The sequence below is a fragment of the Dermacentor albipictus genome, chromosome 3, assembly GCF_038994185.2.
Source record: "Dermacentor albipictus isolate Rhodes 1998 colony chromosome 3, USDA_Dalb.pri_finalv2, whole genome shotgun sequence".
NCBI classification, from domain to species: domain Eukaryota; kingdom Metazoa; phylum Arthropoda; class Arachnida; order Ixodida; family Ixodidae; genus Dermacentor; species Dermacentor albipictus.
In genome coordinates this window covers 129,864,167-129,891,364 of record NC_091823.1, presented here as the reverse complement: position 1 = coordinate 129,891,364, position 27,198 = coordinate 129,864,167, and the positions used below count along the sequence as shown (strand labels likewise).

At 42.4% G+C, this 27,198-nt stretch overlaps 2 protein-coding genes across 2 annotated transcripts in view; one reads left to right on the top strand and one right to left on the bottom strand.

The window, feature by feature from the left end:
* Positions 1-2,221, bottom strand: part of LOC135912843 (pyrroline-5-carboxylate reductase 3-like) — a 45,244-nt gene extending 43,023 nt beyond the window's left edge. The window contains exon 1 of the mRNA XM_065445390.1: positions 2,019-2,221. Within this exon, the coding sequence (XP_065301462.1) occupies positions 2,019-2,085 (67 nt within the window). The 5' untranslated portion in view covers positions 2,086-2,221. The remainder of the gene's footprint in view (positions 1-2,018) is intronic.
* Positions 2,212-25,577, top strand: LOC135912844 (esterase OVCA2). The gene is made up of 8 exons (XM_065445391.1): positions 2,212-2,326; positions 5,481-5,503; positions 8,227-8,297; positions 13,934-13,993; positions 16,310-16,425; positions 19,159-19,237; positions 21,797-21,943; positions 25,410-25,577. Exons 1-8 carry the CDS (start codon positions 2,291-2,293, stop codon positions 25,556-25,558), a joined length of 681 nt encoding a protein of 226 aa, XP_065301463.1. The 5' UTR covers positions 2,212-2,290; the 3' UTR covers positions 25,559-25,577.
* Positions 25,578-27,198: the final 1,621 nt, after the last annotated feature.

Genomic DNA, 27,198 nt, shown 5'->3' with positions numbered 1-27,198 from the left:
GGAGCATACTCGTAGGAGGCCACTAGCGTCCTGCGTAGCACGGCAGCAGATCTGTTTAAAATGACATGAAGGCGTTCAGCAATTGTGACAGCCGACGCAACCTTTCGAAAGAGCGAGAGAGTTCGCAAGTGCCTGTCGTCTGCGAGAAAAGTCTCGCGTTTGCAGCGAGCAGGCGTCGTAGCAGACGACACTTGTAGAATTCCTCTCAAGGGCGCAACGGTTTGTCACAATACAACATTTTTATTTCCAGAAATACTTGATGAGTATTTTTATATAAGTACATGCACGGTTGTTTTGCTGTTGCAAAAATGAATAAATAATTATTCTTTGGCGTCAAATTGGGAACAGAATCGCACAAGTATGCATACCCTGACGTGTCCTGCTGACAAACCATAGTAAACCATGCTTCCATCTCAACGTCATGCAAAGTTTATGTAGCGTGTTGTGCATCATATAACATACTGCGGAAATAGAATTATATTTTACGCGATAATATTTGAGTATAGCGTTGTTTACTGCGCCAGAAGCAAACGCCACTAGTCTAAAGACCGAAGTCAATCCGAAGCCTGTACTTCCCATCATTCCCATGTAGGTTGAGGCGACGCTCATGAGAACCCCCGTAGACACTAGCGCCACATTTCCCTCTAGGGTATTTTTAGAAACTCTATGCATGCAGGAATATATATATATATATATATATATATATATATATATATATATTCGTGCGCGAACCTGGTAGAAATTAAACTGCCCCTCACCTTGCGATAGTGAACAAGACTAACGCATATTCATATTGCAAGCTGCATGGGTTGTTCCGCTGCCGACTCGTTCAAATTTGAATACGGAATGTTGCAAAGATAAAGCAGCTGCGCAATACTTATTTTCTTTTTGCGTGTACTTGTGTATATGAATATATTCGCCAGCTGGACATTCTGTCGCAAAGAACACGAACAATGACATCGTGCGCGACATACCGAAGCATTCCCGTCACAAGTGAAAGTGTCGCCCACATAGTCTTTTCTTCTTCCCTTCGGCCACGCTGCCTGCAAATGTTCGCGCAGTCGCAAGCGTTTAAGCAAGTCCGGTCTTGCGCACTTTGACGCAGCGACTGCATATCGGGCGCATATCTCCTGCTAACAGAGTTTGAGAGCTCTAGCTCTGGAGAATAGCTCCTATCAGTTTGCGAGGCCACGCACCCGTATCATCTCCATTGACCTGCGCGTGTCTACAGGCATGCATGTTTTTCTCTTCCAGCAGTGAAAGTGTCTACCCGATAGGAGCGATAGTCTGTTCTATCGTGGCAATGCTACGAGTGCTCAACGCATTTTCGCTTGTGTGTATAATACATATCAATCGCGGAAGAACTCACACACGTGCAATAGTCGCGATCACTCTAGCAACTTCATTTTCGGTGCCATCCGCGACCTCGGCAAAATCTTGGCTTTTCAACTTTAATTTTCCGGATGATGCGTATATAACCAAACCGCTTGACAAGCTAGGTCCTGTACAGTAAGACTAGAAAATTAACAACATCATTGATTTTTTCTCGTTTCACGTTTACCTGTCTCAGAGTGTGACATATCTAAATTAGTAGTATAAAGTGCGAATAAAAAAAAATGGCACTGCAGTATTTCTCTTCTTCGTTGAAAACTCCACGCAGCACGATGGAGTATTCAATGCTTATATAAAATTATCAGTGAAAGCATAAAATTTTATAGCGCTATTCTTGCTGTGAATTGGTTAATAAAGGGTGTTTAGGTGTACAAATACATCCCTCATTAAACGTTTGTGATATAGTTATCCGAGCTAACTTAATTGCGCAACGAGCATTGGACAATTTTCTAATTCGCTACGGACGGGCGAGTTCAACCACACGCTTCCGCGAGTAATTATTTTTGCTTTTACATGCGTGTAGTGAGCTCACGGATATAAATAGCCTGGCAAGAAATACTCAGCACCTTTATCTTAATTAATTATGCTGTAAACAGCTGTAATAAAAATTATAGAAGTGCACATACCTGATTCAATGAATCCTTTGGCCAGGGCCTGTGCAATTCGTCCGGCCCCAAGAAACCCAATAGACATTTTCTTTTCCGTCTCTTGTGTGCGTGTGTAAACACGCCTGTAACGTCTTTTGATGGTGAAACACAGCGGACAATGGCAGTTGGAGGTCAGTAAGCCGAGCAACCGCCAGATCAACTAGCGCAAGCGGATATCTGAAACTGAAACCATCTGAAACGAGCACATTGGCGGCGATCGCAGCGCCCCTCGACGCCAAGCATTTGTTGCCATGACAACCATCATGGCGGACGTCACGAAGCTGCGGGTGAGTGTGAGCTGCCCATCGCGGGTAGTTATCGGTTTTCGTCGCGGGGAAAACAAATACTCGGATATCGCTTTGTCTGCTGTGACATTAGAGCTCCTTGTTGTCGAGCAACTGTCGCACGAGCGGCGACGAATGTGCCGGCGCACTGTCGTTCGAAGGAACACGCCATGGTCGGCACGTAGACATCCAACTGACGCAACGTTTTGAATGAAACTTCATTTAGAAATGCCGTAAAAGTGATTAGAAGTTACACGGACGATTAAATGTCTCAGTGACCGGGTAGCCTAACGATTCTATTCCAATTCATTTCATTTCTGTACTTCGTTAATGGTCGGAATGGCGCTACGTTTGTGTTATCGCCAAGATCTACCGGTCGTGAGTGGTGGATGACAAGAAAGAAATAGAATTTAGCGAAAGGAATCGGCATATTATACTGGCCAAGAATGTTGCAGCGGTAAGACGGTCTTCGACGCCTGGGATAATACCCAAAGAAAATGGTGGTTGATTAGCGCCACTCTCTTTTCGCCAGTTACTCGTTATCTCACTTAATATCAGTCGTGAGAGAGGGGAACCTATCACTTGTTCCTCAAATAGAATGATTCGTCCTGTTCCGAGGATCGAACCTGCCACCACAGCCTTTCCCTACGTGAAGTCGCTTTACCAGTAAATTTGCTGCGCGTTCTCCCAAAACCATATACGGACTGTCACTCTGTCTAATGACATCCACTTTAAAACGGGGTGGTGACAAACGCTGCCAAGCTCGATCGTTATTGTTAAACTTGACATTTCTTGCTTCGTGTATCTGAATAATGATATACCTTTACAAGCACATCATTCAAAATAAGAAGTTCGCTTCATTGCAAGTTTTATTCATTTGTTCACTTTATTTAATTATTCACGTCAATTCTGCTGGGCTTGTGGCCTGCCCAGGAGGAGCAAGATACACTGTTAATTATGCAATACAATAAGCTAGAACGTTAATATAACGCTGCAAGAAAAAAAAATGAAACCATAAGAAAACTAGCAAGACAGCACAAAACAGCAATTTGACCTAGAACGAACTATCGAACTAGTGATTCTGCAGAGTTAAGATGATGACAGGGTGTGGCATTCTGCTCTTCTATAATTTTGGGGGGAAAAAGGAAAACCTAAAGAAGTTTGACCTTGCAAGGTAAGGAGAGAGAGTAAAAGGAGGTGGAATGACGAGTTTATGCTGCCAATCTTGCAGCCATTTCTTATTAGTTTCTACTGCAGATTCGTAGGATTCGTGGTCTATATACATATCTATTGGAAGAGGGCCACGTTTATGTGTTAATTTGCGCCCCTCTTCTAACAGACACCTAAAATTCATTTATGCTTCCCCTAATGTCCTTAAAGCCATGGTATCGGCAGGAGGCAGCATCCACGTTTATTACAGCTGGGTTAGGTTCAGTGGTTTCTGCACTTATAGAGTTTCTTGTAATATCGTTAGAATGATCCCAGCTGCATTCCAAAGGGGGTGGAGTACAAAAAAAAGAAGATACAGACCCCTCCATCTGCAACATCCCTCATAACAAACTGTGCTGTTTCGGTGCATTTAACCCTGCAATTTAATTTTTAATATGTTGAGAAAATATTCATCTCCACCATTTCCACACGCTATACCATGCATTCTCTTTGATTGATCACTCCCATAACTCTGCATTTGCCGACACCCTGATCTGGCTCTTCAATAATTCAATAATTTGAAAGGCATTGCCCTTTGAATTATTGCAATACTTTTTATTTTTATTTCTTCCAAGTGAGATCACCTTCTCTAGGAAAAAAAAAATATTGTGCTGATTTCTTGCTCATGCATCATTGTGGCAGAACTATGCAACATAAGGAGCTCTACCTTACATGAACTAAAGACTATCATAATTTAGTTTAATAACGAAATGTTGCAATTTCGTTATTTGTCAAAGTAATTGTCAGAGAAGGTGCTGTCACTGACAAGTGTTGTATCCCTGAGAAAATGCTGTAAATGATAAGCTTTCTGCTTTACAAAGATAAGCAGTTGGATTACTTGACAACTCAAGACATCATATGAACATTGCGTTTACGTCAAAGCATAACATTCCAAATTTCTGCCTTATTTAAAAGATAAAAGAGTCAGTGTATATATATATTGTGATGTAACAAGAGACTGCAGTGCGTTTTCTCGTCCCTATGTCAGCAGGAATACTGGTCATGATTTGCATAAAATGTACACAGCTTTAAAAAGGGTGCACGCAAATTATGAGGAGCAAACAATAGAACAGTGAATTATGAATTTGTGTAAGGCGTACCCTGCTTTAATTGAACTGGCACAAAGCTGTACCACTGCTTGCTGTTTCAAACTCAAAATTCAGTCACTTTTAAATTTTGATGAAATGTACTAAGATATGCTGTCCAATTTGGCTACGCTTAACTTAGTGTACTGCAGTCTATTATACATTTGACCATGTCTTTACTTCCGTTTGCTTTTTGTTTTATACTGTCTGTACAATGCATGTCAACTATGTTTACCGGAAGTGTAACTGAAAATTATTGTTCAACTTGACTGCTGTACTGATTGGTGACAAATAGGTTCAGATCCGTGACACCTTTCGTGTAATGAATATATCACATTTCGTGGCATAGAAGTATGAATTGTGGATGTATGTTGTATGGAATTACAAGATGCACACCTATGTATCGTAATAACAAAGAGTTGACCTAGTTAGGAGGGATTCATTATAAAAAAAAGTTAGGCATGCAGACACAGCATTTGTGTTGTCTGTTTCTTTCTTGTGTCTGTGTCTGCACACCAGCTTCTTTCTAACTGGTATGCATTATACTTTCATATGTACTCACTATTTTTTGGTCACGACTGCGTTTGCAGCATTGCCTGCTATGTATGAAATGGAACATAGTTGAGCTAAAGTCTCCTTGTAGCATAAGCTGGTGAAATCAGCTTATCCTCCTAACAGAGTTAATTTACCATTAATTTACCATTTACCATAATTTGCAATAATTTACCAGTACCGGTAATTTACTTTGATGTCACTTAAACACAAAGGTGGTGCATCGCACCATTGTAGCAACTGCAGTAGATTTTAAGCATGTTTCTGTCTTAAAGCATCACAGTCTAATGTGGTGCCTTTCTTATTTCCAGGTTCTTTGCCTACACGGTTATAGGTAAGTGACAACAGTTGGAGCAGGGGCAGTGCCTATCTTTTGCTAATTGGTTTATTGATTGATTCATGGTGTTTACTATCCCAAATCAACACTAGGGTTATGAAAGCAGCCATAGTAGTGAGATCCAAGTTAATTTTGACCATAAATATTTTGTTTAGTGCAATACAACAGACACAAGAAAGGCGACAGGACTGTCGCCTTTCTTGTGTTCATTGTATTGCGCTAAACAAAGTATTTATGGATCCGCACCAACTAGCCCGCCAACGCATTGTGCTGAACTAATTTTGACCACCTGGGTTTTGTTAACCCCTTGCCACGTGGTTTATCATATATGATATATGTGGAACTTCTACCATAACAGAATTGAAAATAAAAAAAATCCTACATATTCACTCAGAATCGATCTCTCTAGCAATGAAACACATAGCGACTGTAGCACTGAGCTATTTTTCCTCTAAGAAATACTTGATGGCACTGCGTCACGCAATGTGCATAAAGTTCATACGTAAACAGGTTATTTTGCCCTCGTTCAAATACGGCATTCTGGCTGGGCATTGATTCTGTGACTTTGTGCTGAGAATGCCATAGCCACGGAGCAAATTTCCAGGATATAAGAAAATATCTGTCTCCCCTTGATCAGTTCCAATCTGACCATTTATAAAAGAGAAAAACAAGATGCTGATAAAACATTAAAAGAACTTCAAGAATTAACTGAAAACTCCAGTGATATTTTGGCAGTGGCAGGTTCCTTTGCTTATGTAATAGTATGCTTTACACTTTGTGGCAGTTGACATAATTGCTGCTCTTTGCAGCAGCTTTTTCATGTTGTGTTTCCTTCATGGAAATTATTCAGCCCAGCACAGCAAGATAGAAATACATAAAACGAAATTTACAAGCCTCACAGGCACACACATTGGATGGCAGAGTGAATAAAGTGTCATTACAAGCAAAGGCAATGGTTTTGTTATGATACAGCTGAAATAAAAATGGCAATAGCATCACAAATGCAAGGGAAGGCACAATCGAATAATTTTGTCATACATAATGGCACAATTTTGTTTATCATTATTAGATAAGCACAAGAGCTCAAAGTACGGTGAATTGGCTCAGGTTCATTTTTGGGACGCAGTGTCGCAGACAATGCAGAGACATGCACAACACATATTGTATACTAAAATTAAAGTGCTGCCACGTGTTGAATACATAGTAGCATCAGCATCAACTGGGCATAGCATTCATAAACAGTTATCTATGCCGCAGAGCAAGCCAGCCATCCATGTTGCAATATACAGTATATTACAGTATTATTAACAAACTAAAGTAGTATATACTTTAGTTTGTTCAAAAATCAAAAGCACACAACCTGAATGAATTGTGTGTTGTGATCAACAAACTGGTAATGAGTGTCAAGGCAAAATTATTCTTTCTGTTTTGTTGGCCCTTCGTGGTATCTCTGGTCACATGCCTTGCCCTTCAAAGCAGTGGCGGTCTTTGAACTTCTTATCTCTCCAGCGTTCACCTTCTTGAAAAGGTCACTGCACTTGAAAAGTGCAGCAAGACAAATAGGCAGAAGACAACACAAGGGCTGTATCACAATTCAAAAGCCATGCAGCACCAGCTAGCCCAGCGTAATGCACTGCTTTAATTTTTCTCTTGTTCGACCTTTAAATTTCGTTGTCAATCTTTCTCACACAATTTTTTTTCTGCCCCTCCCTAGCAGCTCTCACTCCTTCCAGCCTATCTGTATTGAATGTAGCACACAAGTTGCGATACAGATCCCAGCAAAAAGGGCTCTCTTTCATAAGGGATTTCCTTCTCATCTTTTATACAGACACTTACTCACTAATTGATTTATTCAAGGCATAGTTGCACTTTGATGCTCAACTTCCGGAATCCCATGTTTGTTAGCTGTACAGTTCAAACCACTTGTGATGTTTGTCTGAGCATGTGATAGCACCTGGGTCCATTGACAGTTTGTGAGGAATCCGAAGTCCACCGGGGAATGAGGGCTTCATGGCACTCCTGCAGATATTTTTAGAGGTAATGAAGCGACAACCACATGAAATACATTTTGAACAAATTTTCGGTGAGATGCCATATGCTGTTGGAATTTACGTTTCACACTGTGCAATGAACTAACTGTATTACCAGCCAAAATATGTCATATCATAAGAAGCCAACAAACACTGACACCAAGGACAACATAGGGGAAATTACTTGTGCTTAATAAATTAAATAAAGTAACGATAAATTAATGGAAATGAAAGTGGATGAAAAAACAACTTGCCGCTGGTGGGGACCAAACCCACAACCTTTGCATTTAGCGTGTGATGCTCTACCAATTTACCAATTGAGCTACTGCGGCATTGATTCCCCATCCACTTTCTTGGGTATTTATGTTTCCTAGTAGAACCCTGGGAGTGTTAGCCAGCGCCCCCACTCTCAGACCTTGGCGGCGGATGTGGAAAATCCTTTCTGCCGCAGGCGTCATGAGAACGTGATCTTTTGGGTGAAGGCGACTGGGCCCCTCGGTTAAGCCCTTTTCTTCTCGTTTATTACATAACGAGGGTCTTGAATCCGGCAACATTGATGCCTTCAGGTAGGATGTGTGTCTTTATTGACCAATATTTAAGGGGGTTTCAACCCAAGCCATAGGATGCAGGTAAAAAAAAAATTGTGTAAAAAATGTACATTAGCGCTGTTCTCTTCCTTCTTTCTTTCAGGCAAGATGCTGCTGCATTCAAGTCTAAATTGGGAGGCTTTCGTAAAGCAACCAAGTCCTTGCTGGATCTAGGTGAGTGCCTGCGTAGTACATCTCCTATGTGTCATAAGTTAACAAGGGGCTTTGTGTCAGGGGGCACAATGCGAATGTATCCACGAATAGTGGCGGCTGCATTGTGCAGTGTGGGGAGGTTTGTGGTATGAAAAGGGGGGTGTGCAGGCACAGACAAAAGTATGTAGCATGAAAAGGACAACGTAAACGGGGGAGCGAGAGGCTAGGATCTTGTAATCTAAAACTATTTCACAAATGCTGTAATAGTAGCAGATTTCCCATGACAAGCACTCGAAAGGGCCTTGCAACACTTGCTGAACATGGTAAATAAGCTTACTTGGTCATTCAACAGTACTGGCATCAGCATGAATGTTGCTGATGAAACCCTTGCGTTTAAGGGTGACAGCTGTCACGGTGGCAAGCGTAGTAAAGAACATGTGGCGGCACCATTCTGTGCTAATGAGGATGGTTCCGAGAGGCTGCCCGTGCTCATTGTTGGAAAGTTTGCAAAGCCACGGTGCTTTAAGAACTTGAAGACGCTGCCACGCAGCTACAACTTCAACAAAAAGGCGTGGATGACATCCTCGCTCTTCAGCAATTTTTCGCAGCTGCTGGATAACAAAATAGGTGCTAAGGCGATGAAAATATTGCTTTTCGTGGACAACGCATTGTGCCACCCACCCGATATGTCCAGCCTGAGGAACATAAAGGTTGTTTTTTTTCCACCCAACTGCACAAGCCGGCTGCAGCCGCTGGATGCTGGCATCATTAAGTGCGTCAAGCAAGGGTACCGGGAACGGTTAGTGCAACATCGGCTGGCGGCTATTGAGCGCAGCAAGTCAGAAACAAGATCACTGTGCTCGATGCCATGCATTTTATTGACAGTTCGTGCAATGCAGTGTTGCGAAGCACAATTGCTAACTCGTTCAAGCACTGTGGCTTTAAGTGAGAGACTGCCTCCTCTGCTGGGGACGCCGCAACTCGGTGCAGGCTTCGCCGACGATGATTTTGAGGGTTTAAACCTCACCATGACCTTTGCCGAGTACATGGAGGCCAACGACAACGTTGCGGTCTGCGGCAAGGTGTCGCTGGATGACGCCATCGAGGAAGCTTTGCCCATTGCTGACACTGCTGCAACATTGGACGAGGACAACGATGATGCCACAAATGCCGTCTCTGTGCCTACCAGGTTCGCCGAAGTGCTACGGCACATAGACGGCATCCGGAACTTCATCTGTTCACGCGACGCCGCAGAGTACCTGCTTTTGGACGTTGCCCAACTCGAGCGAAAGCTCTTGGTTCACAGAACAAACAAGGTCCAAAAGAAACTTACCGACTTTTTTTAACGTTCGCGCAGGCTGGTGGGAATCGCAGCAGTGGGCAGTGGAGTGCCGTAAAGGTTCATTTGAATAAAGCATGATTGGTACCTGTACTGCAGCATTAATTCTTATCGCATTTACTTCTTTAGTAATTTGGGTTTCCAAGCCATGTATAGTCTGTTAGTAGTTTACATTGAAGTTCCTCGTAAATCCGTCGCGCGAAATAAGTAGTATCTTTATAGCAGGCACGTACCCAGGATTTTTTTTCGGGGGGGGCCCACGACCTCCATCATCATCATCATCATCATGTTCTATGTCTACTGCAGGACGAAGGCGTCTCCCTGCGATCTCCATTTACCCCTGTCCTGCGCCAACCGATTCCAACTAGCGCCCGCGAATTTCCTAATTTCATCACTCCACTTAGTGTTTTGTCGTCCTCGATTGCGATTTCCTCCTCTTGGTACCCATTTCGTAACCGTTATGGTCCAACGGTTATCTAACCGGCGCATTACATGACCTGCTCAGCTACATTTTTTCCTCTTGATGTCAATTAGAATTTTGTCTATACCCGTTCGCTCTCTGATCCAAACCGCTTTCTTTCTCTCTCTTAACGTTATGTTTAGCAATTTTCGTTCGATCGCTCTTTGTGCGGTCCTTAACTTATTCTCAATTCTCTGCCCCATATGTCAGCACTGGCAAAATGTACTGATTGCACACCTTACTTTTCAATAATAATGGTAAGCTTCCAGTCAGGAGCTGGCAATGTCTGCCGTATGCGATCCAACCTATTTTTATTCTTCTGTGAATTTCCTTCTCATGATCAGATTTCCCTGTGATTAATTAACCTAGGTAAACGTACTCCTTCACAGTCTCTAGTGGCCGACTGGCGATCCTGATCTCTTGTTCCTTTGCCCGGCTATTTATCATTATCTTCATCTTCTGCTTATTAATATTCAACCCCACTCTTACACTCTCTCTGTTAAGGTCACGAATCATTTGTTGTAACTCGTCTGCATTGTTTTGAATAGAACAATGTCATCCGGAAACCGAAGGTTGCCGAGATAATTGCCGTCGATCTTTACTCCTAAGCCTTCCCAGTTTAATAGCTTGAATTCTTCTAAGTACGCAGTGAATAGCTTTGGAGAAATTGTGTCTCCCTGTCTGACCCCTTTCCCTATAGGTATCTCCCTGCTTTTCTTGTGTAGAATTAAGGTAGCTGTAGAACCTCTGTATATATTCTTACGCGAAGGACGAGTCAGTAAGACGAGAAACTATTTACAGATTATATTTACAACAATGGTTGCAGCGCTGACCGTTTAGATTCACAGCGCGAGCGCAGTTCGCTCTTCCTCCTCTTTTCTGGAGTGATGGCGCCCACGCACCTCGTTCAAACAAACAAATACCACACGCATGTAGCAATATTTTTCAAGCTTTTTACGTAAGCGTTCTGTAGTCCTTGATTACGTAGTGCCTCTAGACTGCTGGTATCTCTACTGAATCAAATGCATTTTTGTAATCTATATAAGTCACATAGAGAGGCTTATTGTACTCTGCAGATTTCGCGATAACCTGATTGATGACATGGATGTGATCCATTGTAAGGTATCTCTTCCTGAAGCCAGCCTGTTCCTTTGGTTGACAAAATCCAGTGTTGCCGTTATTCTATTGGAGATGATTTTGGTAAATATCTTATCTAATACTGGGAGCAAGCTAATGGTCCTATAATTTTTCAATTCTTTAACATCTCCTTTTTTGTGGATTAGTATTATGTCTGCATTCTTTCAGCTTTCTGGGACCCTTGCAGTCAATAGACACTTCGTATAAAGAGCCGCCAGTTTTCAAAGCATTATGTCTCCTCCATCTTTGATTAAATCGACTGTTATTCCACCTTCTCCTCCCGCTCTTCATCGTTTCATGTCCTACAGGGCCCTTCTGACCTCATCGCTAGTTATAGGAGAGTTTCTGTATCCTGTTCATTACTGTTTCTAAGTGCATACATCATGGTTTGTCCTATGCCAGGTTTCTTTTTTACTGATTTCAGGCTGCGTTCATTTTTTTTACGGCTTCTTGAATCTTTCTCAAGTTATAGTTTCGAATATCAGTTATTTTTGCCTTGTAGATCAGTTTTGACAGTTCCGCGAATATCGTAACGCTGTGCAGCCGCCAGTCCCATACAACTGCGTAGAGCGCAGGACTCTGCGATTCTAGGCGTACTGCGCTCACCACGAAAGGTTAGAAAAACACCCACATAAGCACAGCAGAGAAGTGGCTACGTGAGGCGGTTCGACCGATAACTGTAGAAGCTTCATCCAAAGCAAGTAATTATTCTCCACTTCCGGCGGCGTTTTCTCTACTTCCTTTTTAAGTAAAAAGATGTTGATCCATAAATATTTTCATAAACAACGGTTAACTTTTTATTATTCGCTTTTGCTTGCAGTTTGGTTGTTGCCTTGGCCGTCTCCCTTAGTAGATCGCCTAATGTCTCAACTCCTTGCGATTTTTGTTTCCAGTTGCCAATTTTGCACGAAAAGTGCTATACAATTAGGGAAAAAACAGTCATCTTGCTTATGGGTTTAAGGGTTATTGCAGGGTTTCATGATGGACGCTCTTTCACATTATTTTATTTCCCACCTTATCTAACCCATATTACGTGTATATGGTTCTGGGCATCTGCCAGCGTCGCGGCGAGCCGTAACTCAAGGAAATAATGAAGCAAAGGGAAAAGTTAAACGCAATTGGCGTTTTCTCCGGCCGCAATTCATTCCATGAGAGTACAGACCAGCGGAGTAACAGCTGCATCCCTCTCCTGGTCTCAGGATCAGCCTAAACAAAGAAGGTTGAACTAACAAAAGCAACAGCTATGCGCGTGACGTTTTAATAGATGGTGACAACTGAACGCATCTCAATTTAATCGCACGGGTGCAGAATCTATGAGAAAACTGTCCTTCACATTACAAGAGATGCCGATAACTACCGCCATCTAAAAGGAGTGAAAAAGGCAGCATAATGCTGACCGATGAACAGCTGCCAAGTCTCAACATTGATCTGGCGACGCTATAGGAATGTGTGAGGAGTGGTGGCGTGGGTGGGGAGGGGGTGGGGGGGGGTATGCCACTTGATTTCAAGGGGGGGGGGGCGGGCCCCCCCGGGCCCCCCGCTGGGTACGTGCCTGCTTTATAGGCATAATTTATGTTAGGATTTTACGATGCCCGCATTTTACGACACTTTTGCGCGGTCCTGAGAAAGTAGCATAATTGGGGTTCCACTGTATGTTTGTGTCTAATTATCTTCCCCCCTTCTTTGGTCACTGGATAGTTGGTGGAATAGGTAGCACATCGGACTGCTGTGCGAAAGTAACACGGTTCGAACACAATGACTGGACCAGCTTGGTTCACTGAGTATGTCGCAGTGTGTACATACGTGCTGCTCTTCCACGAACCTCTTTTGCGTTTATATAGGTCACTGTAGACGCGGGGCAGGGTAGGTACCTCTGTTCAAAGAAAGTCTGACACTGACTTAGAGTACTAGGTATGTGCCAGTCGAACTGTGATGGTCTGCAATGAACCTCCTTGATGCCAACTTGGGTCACTTGGTATTGTGCCATTAGGAGTGTGCTGCTCTTCAGTGCACATCTTTGATGCCAACTTGGGTAACTAGGCACGTGCCACTGAGAATCTGCCACACTATGACGAAAAAGTTTACTTAAGTTTCCCCGATCCTGGGCAGTATTGAACCCATACCACAAGGGTTCCTCAGGGACAGCAACCCGACGCATTAGCAGGCTGCAGCACAAATGCATTAGGTATGTGCCGCTTTTCTATGAATTCCTTTCACACCAACACTTAAGCGAACTGCGCCGTCAATGCGCTGGGTGTGCACCTCTCTTCAATGAACCTCTTGCCAACTTGGGTTATTGAGTATGGGCCACTGAGCTTGCAGCCAAGCAAAGGAACAATTCTCAGGGTCGCAGTCATGGCTCGCCATGCTTCTCATCTCGGTGGCCATGCATGGACTTCTCGGCAATGTCACTAGATGGTGCTGTGTGTGCAGAAAGATACAAGAGAGAGGAGCCTGGTTGCCGCATGCTGTGTTTCTCAGCATTCGCATGCACTGGCACTTCGGAGGCCATGCGCAGGCTTTGTGGCGGCGGTGCTAGATGGTGCCGAGTGTTCTTAGAGAAGCGTGAAAGAGGAGTCCCGCTGCAGTGCGCGCTTCATACATAACACATTTCGACGCTGGCAATACATTGTGTCACTATAGTGATTGAATGCCACCGTCGACGGTCATCTTGAGATGGGTTCTGCTACAATTTTTATTTGTGTCTCTTGCTTTCTCTAGTGTTCATCGATGCTCCCCACCTCATAGAGAATGGAGTCTATAGCGAAGGAGACACTGAAGGTGAGAACAGCAATACACAGATGCTTTTTGACCAGGTGTGATCTCATTACAGGTGCAGTGACAGGCTGTGGGGTTGTCACATGTTCAAAGAAGCTTGTGCGTGTCAATGTTGTTTCGTCAGCTCAAGTTCCCGTGATTCATTTGATGTTTGTGAAAGAAAATGATTTTGAATTCACATTTACAACTTCTACATTGTCTGTCTGTTCACTTGTGGGAAATGGTAGGCACTTCTGTGGGAACATGTGGGAAGACAAAATGATAGTAAAATATACATATACACAGCAGCGATGATGGACTGATGATAGCATTTTACCTGACTCAACTATCTTTCTACACTAGCTTCCGCTTCTTTTAATTTATCTTGAGCACAACATAGCACAGAGCTTTACAGACAAGACTGCACAGTACATTATAAACCATCTCTCTCATTGTTGCTTCTTTTGCAAACCAACAGTAACAGAACCTGTAAAAGCTCAACAATCAACTACCTTAACCCTTTACTGCACAATTGTTTGTTTCCTCAAAATATTATCCATGGAGTTGTAGGGAAGCATAACAGTTGCTGCACTCCAATGGAAACTAACTTTAACGAATTTCTGGGGTTAGAATTTGCAGAAAAAGGGTATGTTGCGTATTTGCAACAACGTGCAAATAAAGAAGAAGTTGAAGGTGGAAGATAGACCTAGTGCGATGCTTACTCAGATGTTTATTTGCACGTGACAATCATTGGTGCATCTATGATTTAGTGTGGAAAAAAAAAAGAAGCATTTGTACTTGCTTGTGGAGCGCAGGTGGTTCACATACTTTGTGCAGTACGACATGCAGGTTCCTGTGCAGCCAGGAAACAGTGCAGTGTTTTCGTGTGATTGTCAAAATTTAGAACATAGAAGCTAAGACATAAGGCTGTGCCCCTGATGACGCGACACGCCACCGTGCAGATGCACCACATCCTTTTGAAAAAAAAAAGGAACTTGGACTACGAAAGATCTTGCTCACATATTGAATCGAAACGGACTTACACTCATGGTTGTCGTCACTCCTGAAAAGGTTGCCGCATTCACTATCAGGAGGAATTGCTTGGCCATAAAACGTTTGGTACCATTTCACTTTTTCGAAGAAAATAAACCATGTACACATTGCTGCATTTGTGCAACATAGCGACGTTCCGTCGCCAGGAACAAACTATTCCGAAATAACAATGTTTTCTTTAATCTACTGAGTCAGGAGAATGCTGAGCTTAGCGTAAGAATATTTTTTTTTTCGCTTTGTCTTATGGAGAAATACATTTACAATTGGCGAAACTTATCTGCATCACTGCTCGCGCGTGCACAACCTCCTGCACGTTTCTTTTGGTAGAAGAAGCGAACGATGAGCACACATGGCAGCACAAGGCAGTGCGTTTTTCAGACGAATGTTGCGGAAATGCAACAACGTGTGCAGGCAACTGCAAACGGACTTCGCTTCTGTTTGTAACGCCGTTCATCGGAATGTTGCGGAAATGCGACAAGGTGCAGTAAAGGGTTAAGGCAATGATTTCTCAGCAGAAATCTTGGGTATAACCACAAATAAATAGCAAACCAGCCATTGTATATTAGCCTTAGCTAACCACTGTGCCGTGTCGTTTGCCTGTTTCTTTTTTTTTTTTTTTTAGAGTGTGATCTTTGCTTTAAGGGTGTCGCAGCACTATGTGCAGCTGCCACCTTTGTTCTGCCGTTTATACTTTTCATTGTATAATGAACGGTAAATGTTTTACTTCGGAGCACTAGGTAATTGATTCATACCTTTTTTTGTTGTTGAACCCTGTCAGCACAGGCTGACAGGGTTCAGTTACCAGCCATGGTGGATGCATTTTTATCAGGGTTAGAATGCAGAAATGTTCACATGCACTGTGGAAAACGCAGTGCTGACAAGTGTTGACTGATGCGTCAGTGCATCTTGGGGAAGCGAGCCCTTGTAGCCCGTGCTTCCCCTGTTATTGAATCCCGCCGCGACAACCACTCCCACCATCATTATGGAAGCATAGTGCTCAACGTCGTTTTATATATTATTTTATATGCCTGCAGATGTCACTTAATATAGGCATACAATATTCGAAAATTCTTACATTTGGCTTTTAAGGGGACATTTCCATCCTTTAATAAAGGCAATTATTCTGAATATTCAAGTTCGATGTAAGTAGATTTGACTTTGCACAAACATGCCCCTTATAATTCGTGCCGATTCCTTTGCTGACTTCGTGTGCACATAATAGACTGCCTCATAAAGCAGAGAAAATGCTCACAATAAATGCAATTACTCACCTGCACTGTGGTCCAGGTGGCCGTGCCTGGTGGTTTTCAAGCGAAAAGACATTCAGTTCCAAGGAGTACACTAACACGTGCCGTGGCTTTGAGGAATCGGTCAAAGCCATTGAGCAGGCATTCAAGGAGCAGGTAAGTCTGCTCAAATGACACATCCTATTTTGCTTTCCATACTCTGTATTGGCAAGGGGCTGCCGAAGGAAGTTAGCTTCAAATAAACAGAAAATGAAGCATGTCAGGGCTATATGAACTCTGGATAATCTTTGTAAGAAAGCTCAGATAACATTATTTATAGTGAAATAATAGGGAATGATGCTGTAATAGCAACGAAAATGCCTATAGTAGCAGCATTTAAGAGAAAAAGAAGAAAACTCAAGTTGAATGACTAAGCGCGTGTAATAGAACAGGACATGAAAAAAAGAACTTGTGCAGATTTCACACATTCTCGAACTGCACACCTGCCAACTCCTCCTAATTTTCTTTAAAGTTTGCAAATTCGGGCTCGTTCTACGATTTTACTAATGTTGCGTCGAGTTTTACGAAAACAAAATTTTGTTAGGATAGAAAGGTTTGCACATCATTCCGTGGCCTTCCCATTAGAAGTCTGCTGGCGAAAAGGCGCAACAGAAGTATTCGCTTTGAAAAAGTTTATACAGACAAGTTCCTAAAGGAGGCAAAATTAGCAACAGCAAAGTCATTCAAAAAGTCACCATGATTTAAACGCAACATGTTTATCAGTCTCTGCTGTTCTGAGATTGCTGCTGCTGCTTTCCTGCTGTGTCTAAAGCTAAATCATCATTAATATTATTAAAGTGCTTATGTATTCCATGAAAGGCATCTGCTGAGGGCAAGCTTTCAGGTGCAGATCCTAACAGAGGCAAGCTTGTAGCACACTCTCTGTTTGCATGTACTACGCCTTTCTCAAAACGCTTCGTCTATCTATCCGAGCAGAGCGGTAGGTGCACCGGTGCTGTCTCAGAGGCCATGATTCACCACTCTGTGGTACAGTTGTTGACCACGGCAACAGCAAGAGTGCTGCAGCATGGTGATCGAAGCTGCAAACGCTATCCGGTTGCGCTTGGTGGCAAGCATCACCACCTAAAATGTTGCACCATGGTCCTTGGCTACCACAGCCGCATTTCAATGGAGGTAAAATGCAAAAACACTGTTGTCACAAGCTTAGAGTGCGTCTTAAAGGCCGCTAGGTGGTCAAGAATAATCTGGAGCCCTGTACTGTGGTGTCTCTCAAAACCCACATGTTGCTTTGAGATGTTAATCCGCAGTAACGAATGAGTTATTGATAAACATTATTGAACGAAGCCTTCTATAGACTACACACGATTAAAAAAAAAAAAGAATCCGCCTCCATTCCACCCTGTGAAAGTGGATGTACAGCGAAGCTGTTTCTGACGTTAGAGAAGCACCACCACCACAAGCAAGGTATGTCACACACTCACGCACGTGTGCACAAGTGCCACATACATCCTCATTCCTCTAGGCCCTCCGCCAAGGGCAAGTGCCTTTTTGAACTAAGTGAATTTTTCTAGTAAATTGCATTAGAAAATTCGTAAGGTACGACGTGCACACAAGCTGCAGAATGATACCTTTGGATTGTAATTCGAATATACTAGAAAACATAATTCTGTTATGCGGAAACTCAGACATCCATTTTGCAGCTGCTGTTTGAGGTCTGTCTGAGTGGCTGTGGCCGTTAGGGGGCGGTACTGTTCTTGGGCGGGCACAAGGCCTCGAAAAATACCGACCAACTAAAGGCTAAAAGCTTCGCTGTAGAAAGCTTTGATAAATTGTTGATGGAAACGCTAATAACAATTTACAAAAACACCAATAGACAATTGGTAAATGATGTGTGGCTGGAACCTGAAGTCTGGCTATAGCCACAACTCAAAGCTTCCTCACACAAACTGGTGATCGACAACACTTGGATTCGTGGGGTCTGCATAAAACACGTGCACTGCATGTGTAATAAGCATGGTAAGGTAAAGTGCACCGGAAAAGCATAAGTTTTGTCCTCGAAGCACTTGTTGTCAATAGGCTTTGTTGCGGCAGTGTGTTGCTAACAGCAGCCTCTTAGTGTGCGTGGCATCTTCACTAGCTTGCCATGTGTGCACACTCCACACAAATTCTGGCAGAACCCATCTCATGGTGAATGACGACATTAATGCGATTAGCATTAAAGCAATGCAGCGACACTGTAATGCCAACATCAAGACACGTGATGTGCGAGATGTGTATGCAGTCGAGCTTCTCGCACCGCCCTCAGGAGACATTGTACTACCTAGTTGCCTCAAAGTTCGCGTATGGGGCATGTCTGCATACACAGAGTTAAACCACGTTATAACAAAGTCGCACCTGATACGAAAATACCTTCCTTGTATCTGATATTCATTATAAGTGTGTATTCGCTGCAGACAGATATTGGTGAGACGATTTTTATTTTTACTTTGTTATATCCGGTAATTAGTTGCGTCTGTGCTCGTTACATTCAGGTATGACTGTATTGAGACAAGATTGTCTGAATATATATATGATGCTAGTTCGATTCCACCGAGCACCAGAGAAATTTTAAGAGACTTTATTGTCATTAAAGAGTTGCACATATCCAGTGTCGCATGCCCGGTGTCACATGCCCAGCGACCTAAGTTGGTCTGACAGCTGATTCTGAATCCGGTTCCATCAGCACAGCAGCCCAGTACTCAACCCTTTAGACCATGAGCTGCCCAGTTACTCAAGTTGGCGGGAAAATGGTTAGAGATATAAATAGGTGGGTAGGCAGATAGGTGCCGGAAAGTGCGTGAAAGTATCTCAAGAATGCTAATCACGTTAAAACGCGACTCCTGCCTGTAGGGTCCCTTTGATGGAATTCTGGGCTTCAGCCAGGGTGCTGCCATGACAGCCATGATTCTCTCTCTGCAGAGCCTTAAGAGTAAGTTTTCACAGCCTTCCAAGGTCTGAGCTAAGCCCAGTTTCATGCATAGTAGGCAACGCTACAAAGTATAGAGAGACAACTTTCGTTGCTCACATTAGTGACGAAAAGACAGTGTGTCACGTGTGATAGAAAGATGCAGATACGTGTCATGTAATTCAATGTAACATTAAAGGGACACAAAATAGAAGAATGATTTCATCTGTAAAAGTAGCGGATTATGCTTCTCCAATACCAAAAATGCCACTCTCACCGCAAAAAGACGCTTCGTAAAGCAGAAAAGGTACAACTAGAAAGGACGGGTAGCAATGCCACATTGAAGTTTCCACATCTGCTCACTGTGACATCATTAATTTTGCCAACGTCTGCTAGAGCCTAGTTAATTATTTATCCATAGAAACAGACTAAGTACATTCTAAAGGAGACAGGTATTGAATATGGCAAGTTACGCGAACTTTTACCGAGCCAAAGCAGCTCAAGTATGCAAAGATACTTTGGAATCTGCAATGCTACACTGATGTACCACTGCTCGGGTTTTGGTGCAAAATTAAATAAAATGGCAATTCGACCTTCATTTTCTCTTCTAATAATCAACCTATTATTGTGAAAATGAAAGTGGAGTTTTCAACGAATAATTAATCAGTCTAAATTGGCTTCATGTTTCTTTTTAATGTCCCTTTAAGTCTTGTATATTTATTTCACATGGCCTAATTCTTACATGGAAGGTGTCGTATAGTTGAGCCTGTGTACCACCAAATGAGCGTTCAGCGATTAGTTGCCACAGCACACTGCTTGAAGTCACAACCAAAACATGGTATGCCGCATACTGGAAACACCCAAGCCCGCAAGTAAGCTCATGTCCCCAAGTTCTGGTTGTAATATAGAAAACAGGTATTCTCTAAAAAGTGTCTCGGATCAAAATCAACCACATTGCAAAACGCACAGAGTGAAACTTCTATCAGTGCACTACTTGTCTAGCTATTATTGTGCTGCCTGCTAAGCATCAGATGGAGTATGGTGAGTGGGCTGCCTACTATCTGGCTATTTATTCGTTTATTTATTTAATTATAATATTTTTTTAGAATCTGATGCCTGCAGTTATTGGCTTGTAGAAGGAAAGCTAAGTACAGAAAACAAAGATAGTTGAAAAGTGTGAAAATTTTTAAGCACTCAGCAGGTTTTAATAACTAAAGCAAGGCCTGGTACTGGGCTAGCTTGTGACTCATAATGGTTAAAGGTGAGGTGGGGTGTGAAACCCAGATGGAAATTATCAGGACAGTCAAGAACTAGTGCTAACTTCCAGCTAAATCTTATTGGGAGAAACAATGTAATTTCTGTGACGGCTGCAAAGTCACAGCTGTTTAAGGTGGTTGCATGCCAATGCGTTGTGGCCAGACTCTACCACCAAAGTGACCAGGCAGATGAACGGAGGCTTGGACTTTGGGTAAAGAGTAGGTAAATTTATACAGAAAGCACTTACATATAGCCGTTAGTGAAGCAACTGCCTAACAGTAGGTTTGCACAACCTTAAATATGCTTCAGCTGTGCTACTTGTCCATTTCGTTCTCTTCTGTCTCCGTCTTTCTTGTGTTGTAAAGCCAAATATGTAATAATACAAACTATACAGAATTTTCAGTTCTTGTCTGTTTCAGTGTTTGTCGTCGCACTCTTGTCCTGCTGGGTACAATAAAAGAGAAGGGTTATTGTAACCGGGAAAAATCAGGTTGCACAGGTCATGTTTCTCTTACATGAGAATTAGCCCGCAGAGAATACGTTCAGTTGTCCTTGATTCTGAACAAACGACTAATAATTGGCATTGGTTGGTTTAGCTTGCCCCACTTCGCACAGCTAAGAAAGATGGAAACGCTGGCACAGCTTTGCTTCCTGGAACCAACACAGCGAAGCGGTCATCTCTGCTGACAGTGGTTGAGTGTCATCAGGGAGGGTTGTGCTCAGCAATGTAATATGGGACAATTGGAACATGTTGCATTGTTTTGTTCTGTTCTGTGTGCAAAGTTCTGTGTACATTGGTTAAATGCAATGGCACGAAAGTTTGTCACCAGCACTGCTTCTTGCGTGTACGTCTCGTGGTGTACGTCCACACTAGTAAATCTCCAATATACTGTGGCTGCTTGATCTCGCCGAAATGTAACTACTGATGCCACATATAAGTTGTATCGGAGAGCACTAGCAAGAAGCACCCTTCTGGCCAGTGATAACCCTTGCAGTCTAAGTTTTCTAAATGGCTGATCTTTATGCCCACTTCTCAGCGTCAGAGGCTAGGATTCCTTAGTTTGATTGCTTAATCACAGGAAGGCTAACCAGATGGGCACCTGGTTAACCCCCTTGCCTTTCCTCGCTTCTTTCTCTTTGCTTAATCAGCTTTTAATTGCAGGAACTCCTTGCAGATCCAGTAAGCACTTATTATCATTATACTGCGAGTGATTTAGAGATTGCATAGTTGACTATGGGGGGGGGGACTTGCGTGCTTATGTGAATTTCAGGTCTTCTTTCCTTTTTGCCTGTTGGTGGGCCTTCCAATCTATGAAATTTGCGCAGATGTGGAGTGCAGCTTCAAATTTGGTGTCCTGGTAGCTGGGTTTCGTAGCCGCTCCAGCGCACATGACTACCTCTTTTCACAAGAGGGCGCAATAGACGTGCCTACCCTGCACGTTGTGGGTGAAACAGACAACATTATACCCAAAGGTAAGAGGAACCAAGTTGTGTTTTAGCCATTTTATACACAAACACTACTTGGCGAACGTTAACTGCTTTCTATTTTCTCACTGATTTTTTTTCTTTTCTTTCAAAACGAAGTCATTTGTGGGCTAGTTAGTAACATTCTTCTTGAAAATCGAGTGTTTTAAGCATGAATAGGCAGATTATGAAGGCACACAAACAATTTATTACAAGGGCTCTCACTTCTAGCTCTTCATTTAGAAATCGTCAAATAAGCTTTATACACGCACACCAGCAACCAAATCAACAGTTCACGTCTAAAGGTGGCAATCTAAAGACTGCAATTCTTTATCGGTGATGTTTACAGTAGGTATGATTGCGCAAAATTTGACATTCTGTTTATATGTGGGCTATATCAAATAGCTTTTTTTTTGCATACTCAACTTTCTAGTGCATGCAAAAACAAACAGAAAGAGGGGTAGTTGAGGCAGCCCACATTAAGAAAATTGATAACCTTTGTACAAGTCCCCCTAGTGTAAAATCACTGATAAGGGAATGCAGGTGGTCATCTTTAGATGTGAATTGTTCATTTATGACTTATTTGCATGTACCTTATAATATATGTATAAAGTTGGTTTGACAGTTGTGACAATTTGGCAAAAGTGCACCAGGAACCGAAGAGTGCTAAACTGCTTAGAAATATAGTTGTGAGTCAGTTCCCCTCTACCTAATTTGCAAGCCTTCACGTCATATTTGCACTGCGAACATGTTTTTTTTTTCTTTGCAAGTTCGTTTCGCAAGTTGATTGACCACTTCGTGCTTTATGTTCACATTACCCATATAAAGTGAATTTTTCTTGTTACATAGCAAAATAGTTTTACATTTGTTGTTCAGCATAATGGTGTAACTGTATATTGAGATGGCTTGCAGGGCTATTTACAAGCTATGTACTAGACTTGCACAACTGCAGTTATCACTGTTTTCTGTACTGTAGTAGCTCTATGCTGTTCTTGCCAAGCCTTTTCTGTAAAGTTAGTACATTGACTCTGTAAACTGACATTGCTGTGGCGAGTCACCCTATGCTGGGATGCTGGCATTGAACATATTACAAGGATGTTGGGAGTAAGGATAGGCACATCTTTGTGTGACTTGCATACCAATTATCTGCTCCAGAAACCTGCTTGCCAGAGAGGGTGTGAATTTGACAAAGAAGACATATGTAAATAAAAATGAACTGCAGTATTGCATAGCAAAAAGGGGAAAAAATTCACCGATGATTACGATGCTCCCTAAAGAAAACTATGAGTGCACCTATGTACCTGTTTTCATTTCACAATGTATTGACTGGTGCAGACAATCTGTCTCGTGTGGCATGTTACGAACGGAGCAAAGTTATGATAATCTGGAGACCACGAGAGGCAGCGCGTGGGTGACGGGTGGGCGCGATTCACAGCACCCTATCGCAGACAGACCTCCCAGACGATGCGCGCTACTCTAGCGCCATCTCACAGCCATTGTCACCGCGCTATGCTTTTCTTCTTTTGCCATACCCTCCTCCTCCTCTTTCCTCTTCGCGTATTGCTTCCCCCACTGTGCTCTGCGTTCGCTCTTTCATCCTTCGCTGTGCTTGTTCACTTGGTTAGGCAGACGCTCGCCGCAGGAGTGGGCACCTAAGAGCTACACAGCAGACTTGTGCGACCTTGAAAAATTGCAACACAATTTCCAGTGAATCAGTTTCTTTTGAGCAGTTGCAATAATAAATTTAGTTATTTGTAATTAAGACAGATATATTTTAACCCACATACGGCTTAGCCGTTTGAAGCCTTACCTGCATAGAACGTTTTTGAGCACCTGTTAAGGAATTTTGTTACAAAAGCAGTATTTTAGCCACACACATATTACCTTGCGAGGGCTCTTGGGATAATATTCCTCCAATTTTCACTAAATTTGATTTTGATGACACTTGTAGTCAACTTCGATTAATTCAACCCTGACAGAACTGATGAAATTGTCATGCCCATCATATAAGCCACACATTTAGAACTTTGTCAACACATTACTCATAATGTGCTCCTTAGTTTAAGCACATATAAACAAGGTACCTTGTTTAATTTGCGGATCATGCTTGGTAAGCAGAATGCGAAGAATCTCGTATAACACATGCAGATAAGAAAAAAATGAGGGCGAAGTAATTAATCCCGACACTTTTTATTGAACCAGTAACGTTAATGTTTTGCCACACACTATTAATATGGCCCCCATTTTCACCGAATTTGAGCTTGCTGTCGCGCAAACACGCGACAAGTTGCTTTAGGGCTCTAGGGGACATTGCAGATAACGTCAGTATGACATTGTGGAATGCTTCAATAAGTAATTTTTTACAAAAGATGTAATTAACCTTCACAGATTAAAGATTTATCGCTGGTCACTCGCAACATGCTCCCTACTGCAATGAAACATATAAACATGCCTTGCATAGTTAACCGAGGAGACTGGGAAAACCAATTAGTATGTACATGCCTCATATAATGCATAAAAATTCGGATAAGACAAGTATTCAGTAATTATTCTTAAGGCACATATTTAGCCTACATACCTAAAACGTTCAGCACAAATTGCTCACGGCATAGCCCCCGTTTTCCCTAAATATGAAATTGCTGCCGATTCGCTGGAGTAGCCCAGTAGTTAAGCCGTTGCGCTGCTGTACACAAGGTCACAGGTTCTATACTGGTCATGGTGGTTGCATATTAATGAGAGCAAAATGCAAAAACACCTGTGTGCTTAATTTAGATGCATGTTAAAGAACCCCAGGGGGTGAGAATTAATGGAGAGTTCTCCACTACAGGTGTGCCTTGTAATCACATTGCAGTTTTGGCATGTAAAACCCCAGAATTTCAGTTTTTAAATATAAACCACCTCTAAATAGGCTGGAAAAGAGGATTTACCAATTGGAATTCAACCACTAATAAACTTACACACTATAAATTTGCCTGAATATAACTGCTAACAGTTAACACATTCCCGTAAAACATAATAACTGATCTAGATTTTTCAGAAAACTTGTGAAAACAGGCAAATAACATCTTTTAGGGCTTCTAGTCACACTAACAGCTTTACTGTAAAAAGATTTCTTGAGTTCTGTTATGTTACCATCATGAACAAAAGAAAAATGAGTGTCGATGATGTACCTTCCACTGGGTTAACATTTAGTTATACTGGCTGCTCATGATACTATGTGGGCTTTGTTGTGTATATAAATAGAAATGCGATTCTTTGATTACAACAATGACTTCACCAAATGTAGAACTGTTTTCATAGACTTCAAAGACCCACAGGTCCTCATTTGAGTGCCATTGGTTGGTGCAGTGCAGCTTAGTAATAATATTTTTTGAACCAACTTGTTGCCTTGAATTATCATGCTTTTATTGATCAATTTGTAAGCTTTTCTGTTCACTTTCACAAGCTTTGACATGCAGATGATTTTTACTTCCAGTGCAAGCAACTGAAATTCTCCCTTTCTTCGTGTCCCCAAGTGTCCTCTACCATCCAGGCGGTCATTTCCTACCAACAGGCAGCGATTGCAAGACAGAGTACATTGCCTTCTTCAAGAAAATGGCTTCTGCACATAACGGTACACTATAAACTGTTGGTTTGCTTTATATCTCCTCTGTGTCAATTTCTTCTTGTGAAGATTTCATCTGGCTCATTCAAACACCTTGAGCACCCTCCACACTGTCATTCGTGCAAAATACAGCATCAGTCATGCTCACACTCGTTCTACGTCGTTCCTTTTTTTTTTTTCATTTCTCTTTTAAGCAAAGCTTTCCTTGCCTCTTTTGCCCTCTTTATGGTTGCTGGCAGCTGCTACGCTGAGTAGACACAAGCCCAATACCCACTGCCACTCTACTCATTGAGCCTCGGCCTACTTATTTCTCCCCCTATAGCATAGGGCCCCATAGATGGCACCGCAATGTTGTTTATTAGACATATTGATGCTGGATGAGTTGGTATTTCACATTGATGAAAAATATAAAGAAACAAGGGGCGAGAATGGAATGCGATACAAGCACAGACTAGTGACTGTAGTTTATTGTCAGAAACACAAACATATACCATAGCACAAACACATTTAAAAGCGAAAGGTTAGTGGCTAAATAATCTATTTCTAGTTTGTGCAGCATCACAGACGGCAACACACATCTCACTGGATTTCTGAACAAAGAGTGCTTCAGCACTTCCCTGCGTAGTCCTATCTTTGCGCCTTGACTACACCTTAGTTTTTTTCAGCAATGGTTTGCACTTGTATCCTTTGAAATGTAGGCACAAGTTAGATGATGGAAGCCTTTTCAATGAAGCTCTGTGGCCCATTAATCGGTAATTCAAACACTGTCTGGCTTGGCTGATGTACCACTTCCCGCAGGACAAAGGAATATGATACACTACACCTTTCCCATACTCAACCAACCTGTCACGATGTTCACCGAGGTCTTTGAAGCCCATTCTGGATTTCCGCTCTGGTAACTCAAAGTTAGTGAAGAACAGTATTGCTACATCTTTTTTGGAATTTGCTTTGCACAGGTCATGCCTGCATAGAATGACTGAAGCCTTTTCTAATCAACTCAACAGACTTAAACAGTCAAATTATCCAGTAAGTGCTTTGGCTTCTCTCAGTGAAAGATTAGTGAGGAAGTTAAAATTGAAAGCAAAGGGTGTCATGACAAGAGCAGTTAATGCAAAAGAAAAGCCAGTTGCTGGTATTCCCTATCTGAACGCCTAGTCTCACTGCATGAAGAAGGTGGGAAGCTAATTTGGCATAGATGTTGTTTTTCCGCCAAGAAATAAGTCAGGATGCATCTGCACAGCAGTAGAAAGAAAGGTTGAAGATGATCCACAAGAAATGGAGCCGTTGTGATCTTAAGCACCCTGGCAGGTTAGTTGAGCGTGGAAAGGGTATAGTGTATCATATTCCTTTGTCTTGGGGGAAGTTGTACATCGGCCAAACCAGACAGTGTTTGAATTACCGAATAATGGACCAAAGAGCTTTATTGAAAGGGCAGCCATAATCTAATCTGTGCCTACATTTCAAAGAATGCAAGTGCAAACCGTTGCAGAATGAAACGAAGGTGTTGTCAATGCACAAAGATAGTTACACTGGAAACTTAGCGTGCAAAGGATGATCCACAAGGACGATACAGGACAAGCACTAACTTTCAACACAGCGTTTATTGCGGAGCAGGAGCATATGTACGCAACTGGTTCTGCTAAGGGAAAGAAGGACAAAA

Excerpts from the sequence above, each read along its gene's own strand:
- LOC135912844 (XM_065445391.1), top strand. The coding sequence starts at position 2,291 with ATGACAACCATCATGGCGGACGTCACGAAGCTGCGG. Across the intron at positions 2,327-5,480 it reads CGGACGTCACGAAGCTGCGG|GTTCTTTGCCTACACGGTTA; the intron begins GTGAGTGTGAGC and ends TCTTATTTCCAG. Across the intron at positions 19,238-21,796 it reads CTCTCTGCAGAGCCTTAAGA|ATGTGGAGTGCAGCTTCAAA; the intron begins GTAAGTTTTCAC and ends AAATTTGCGCAG.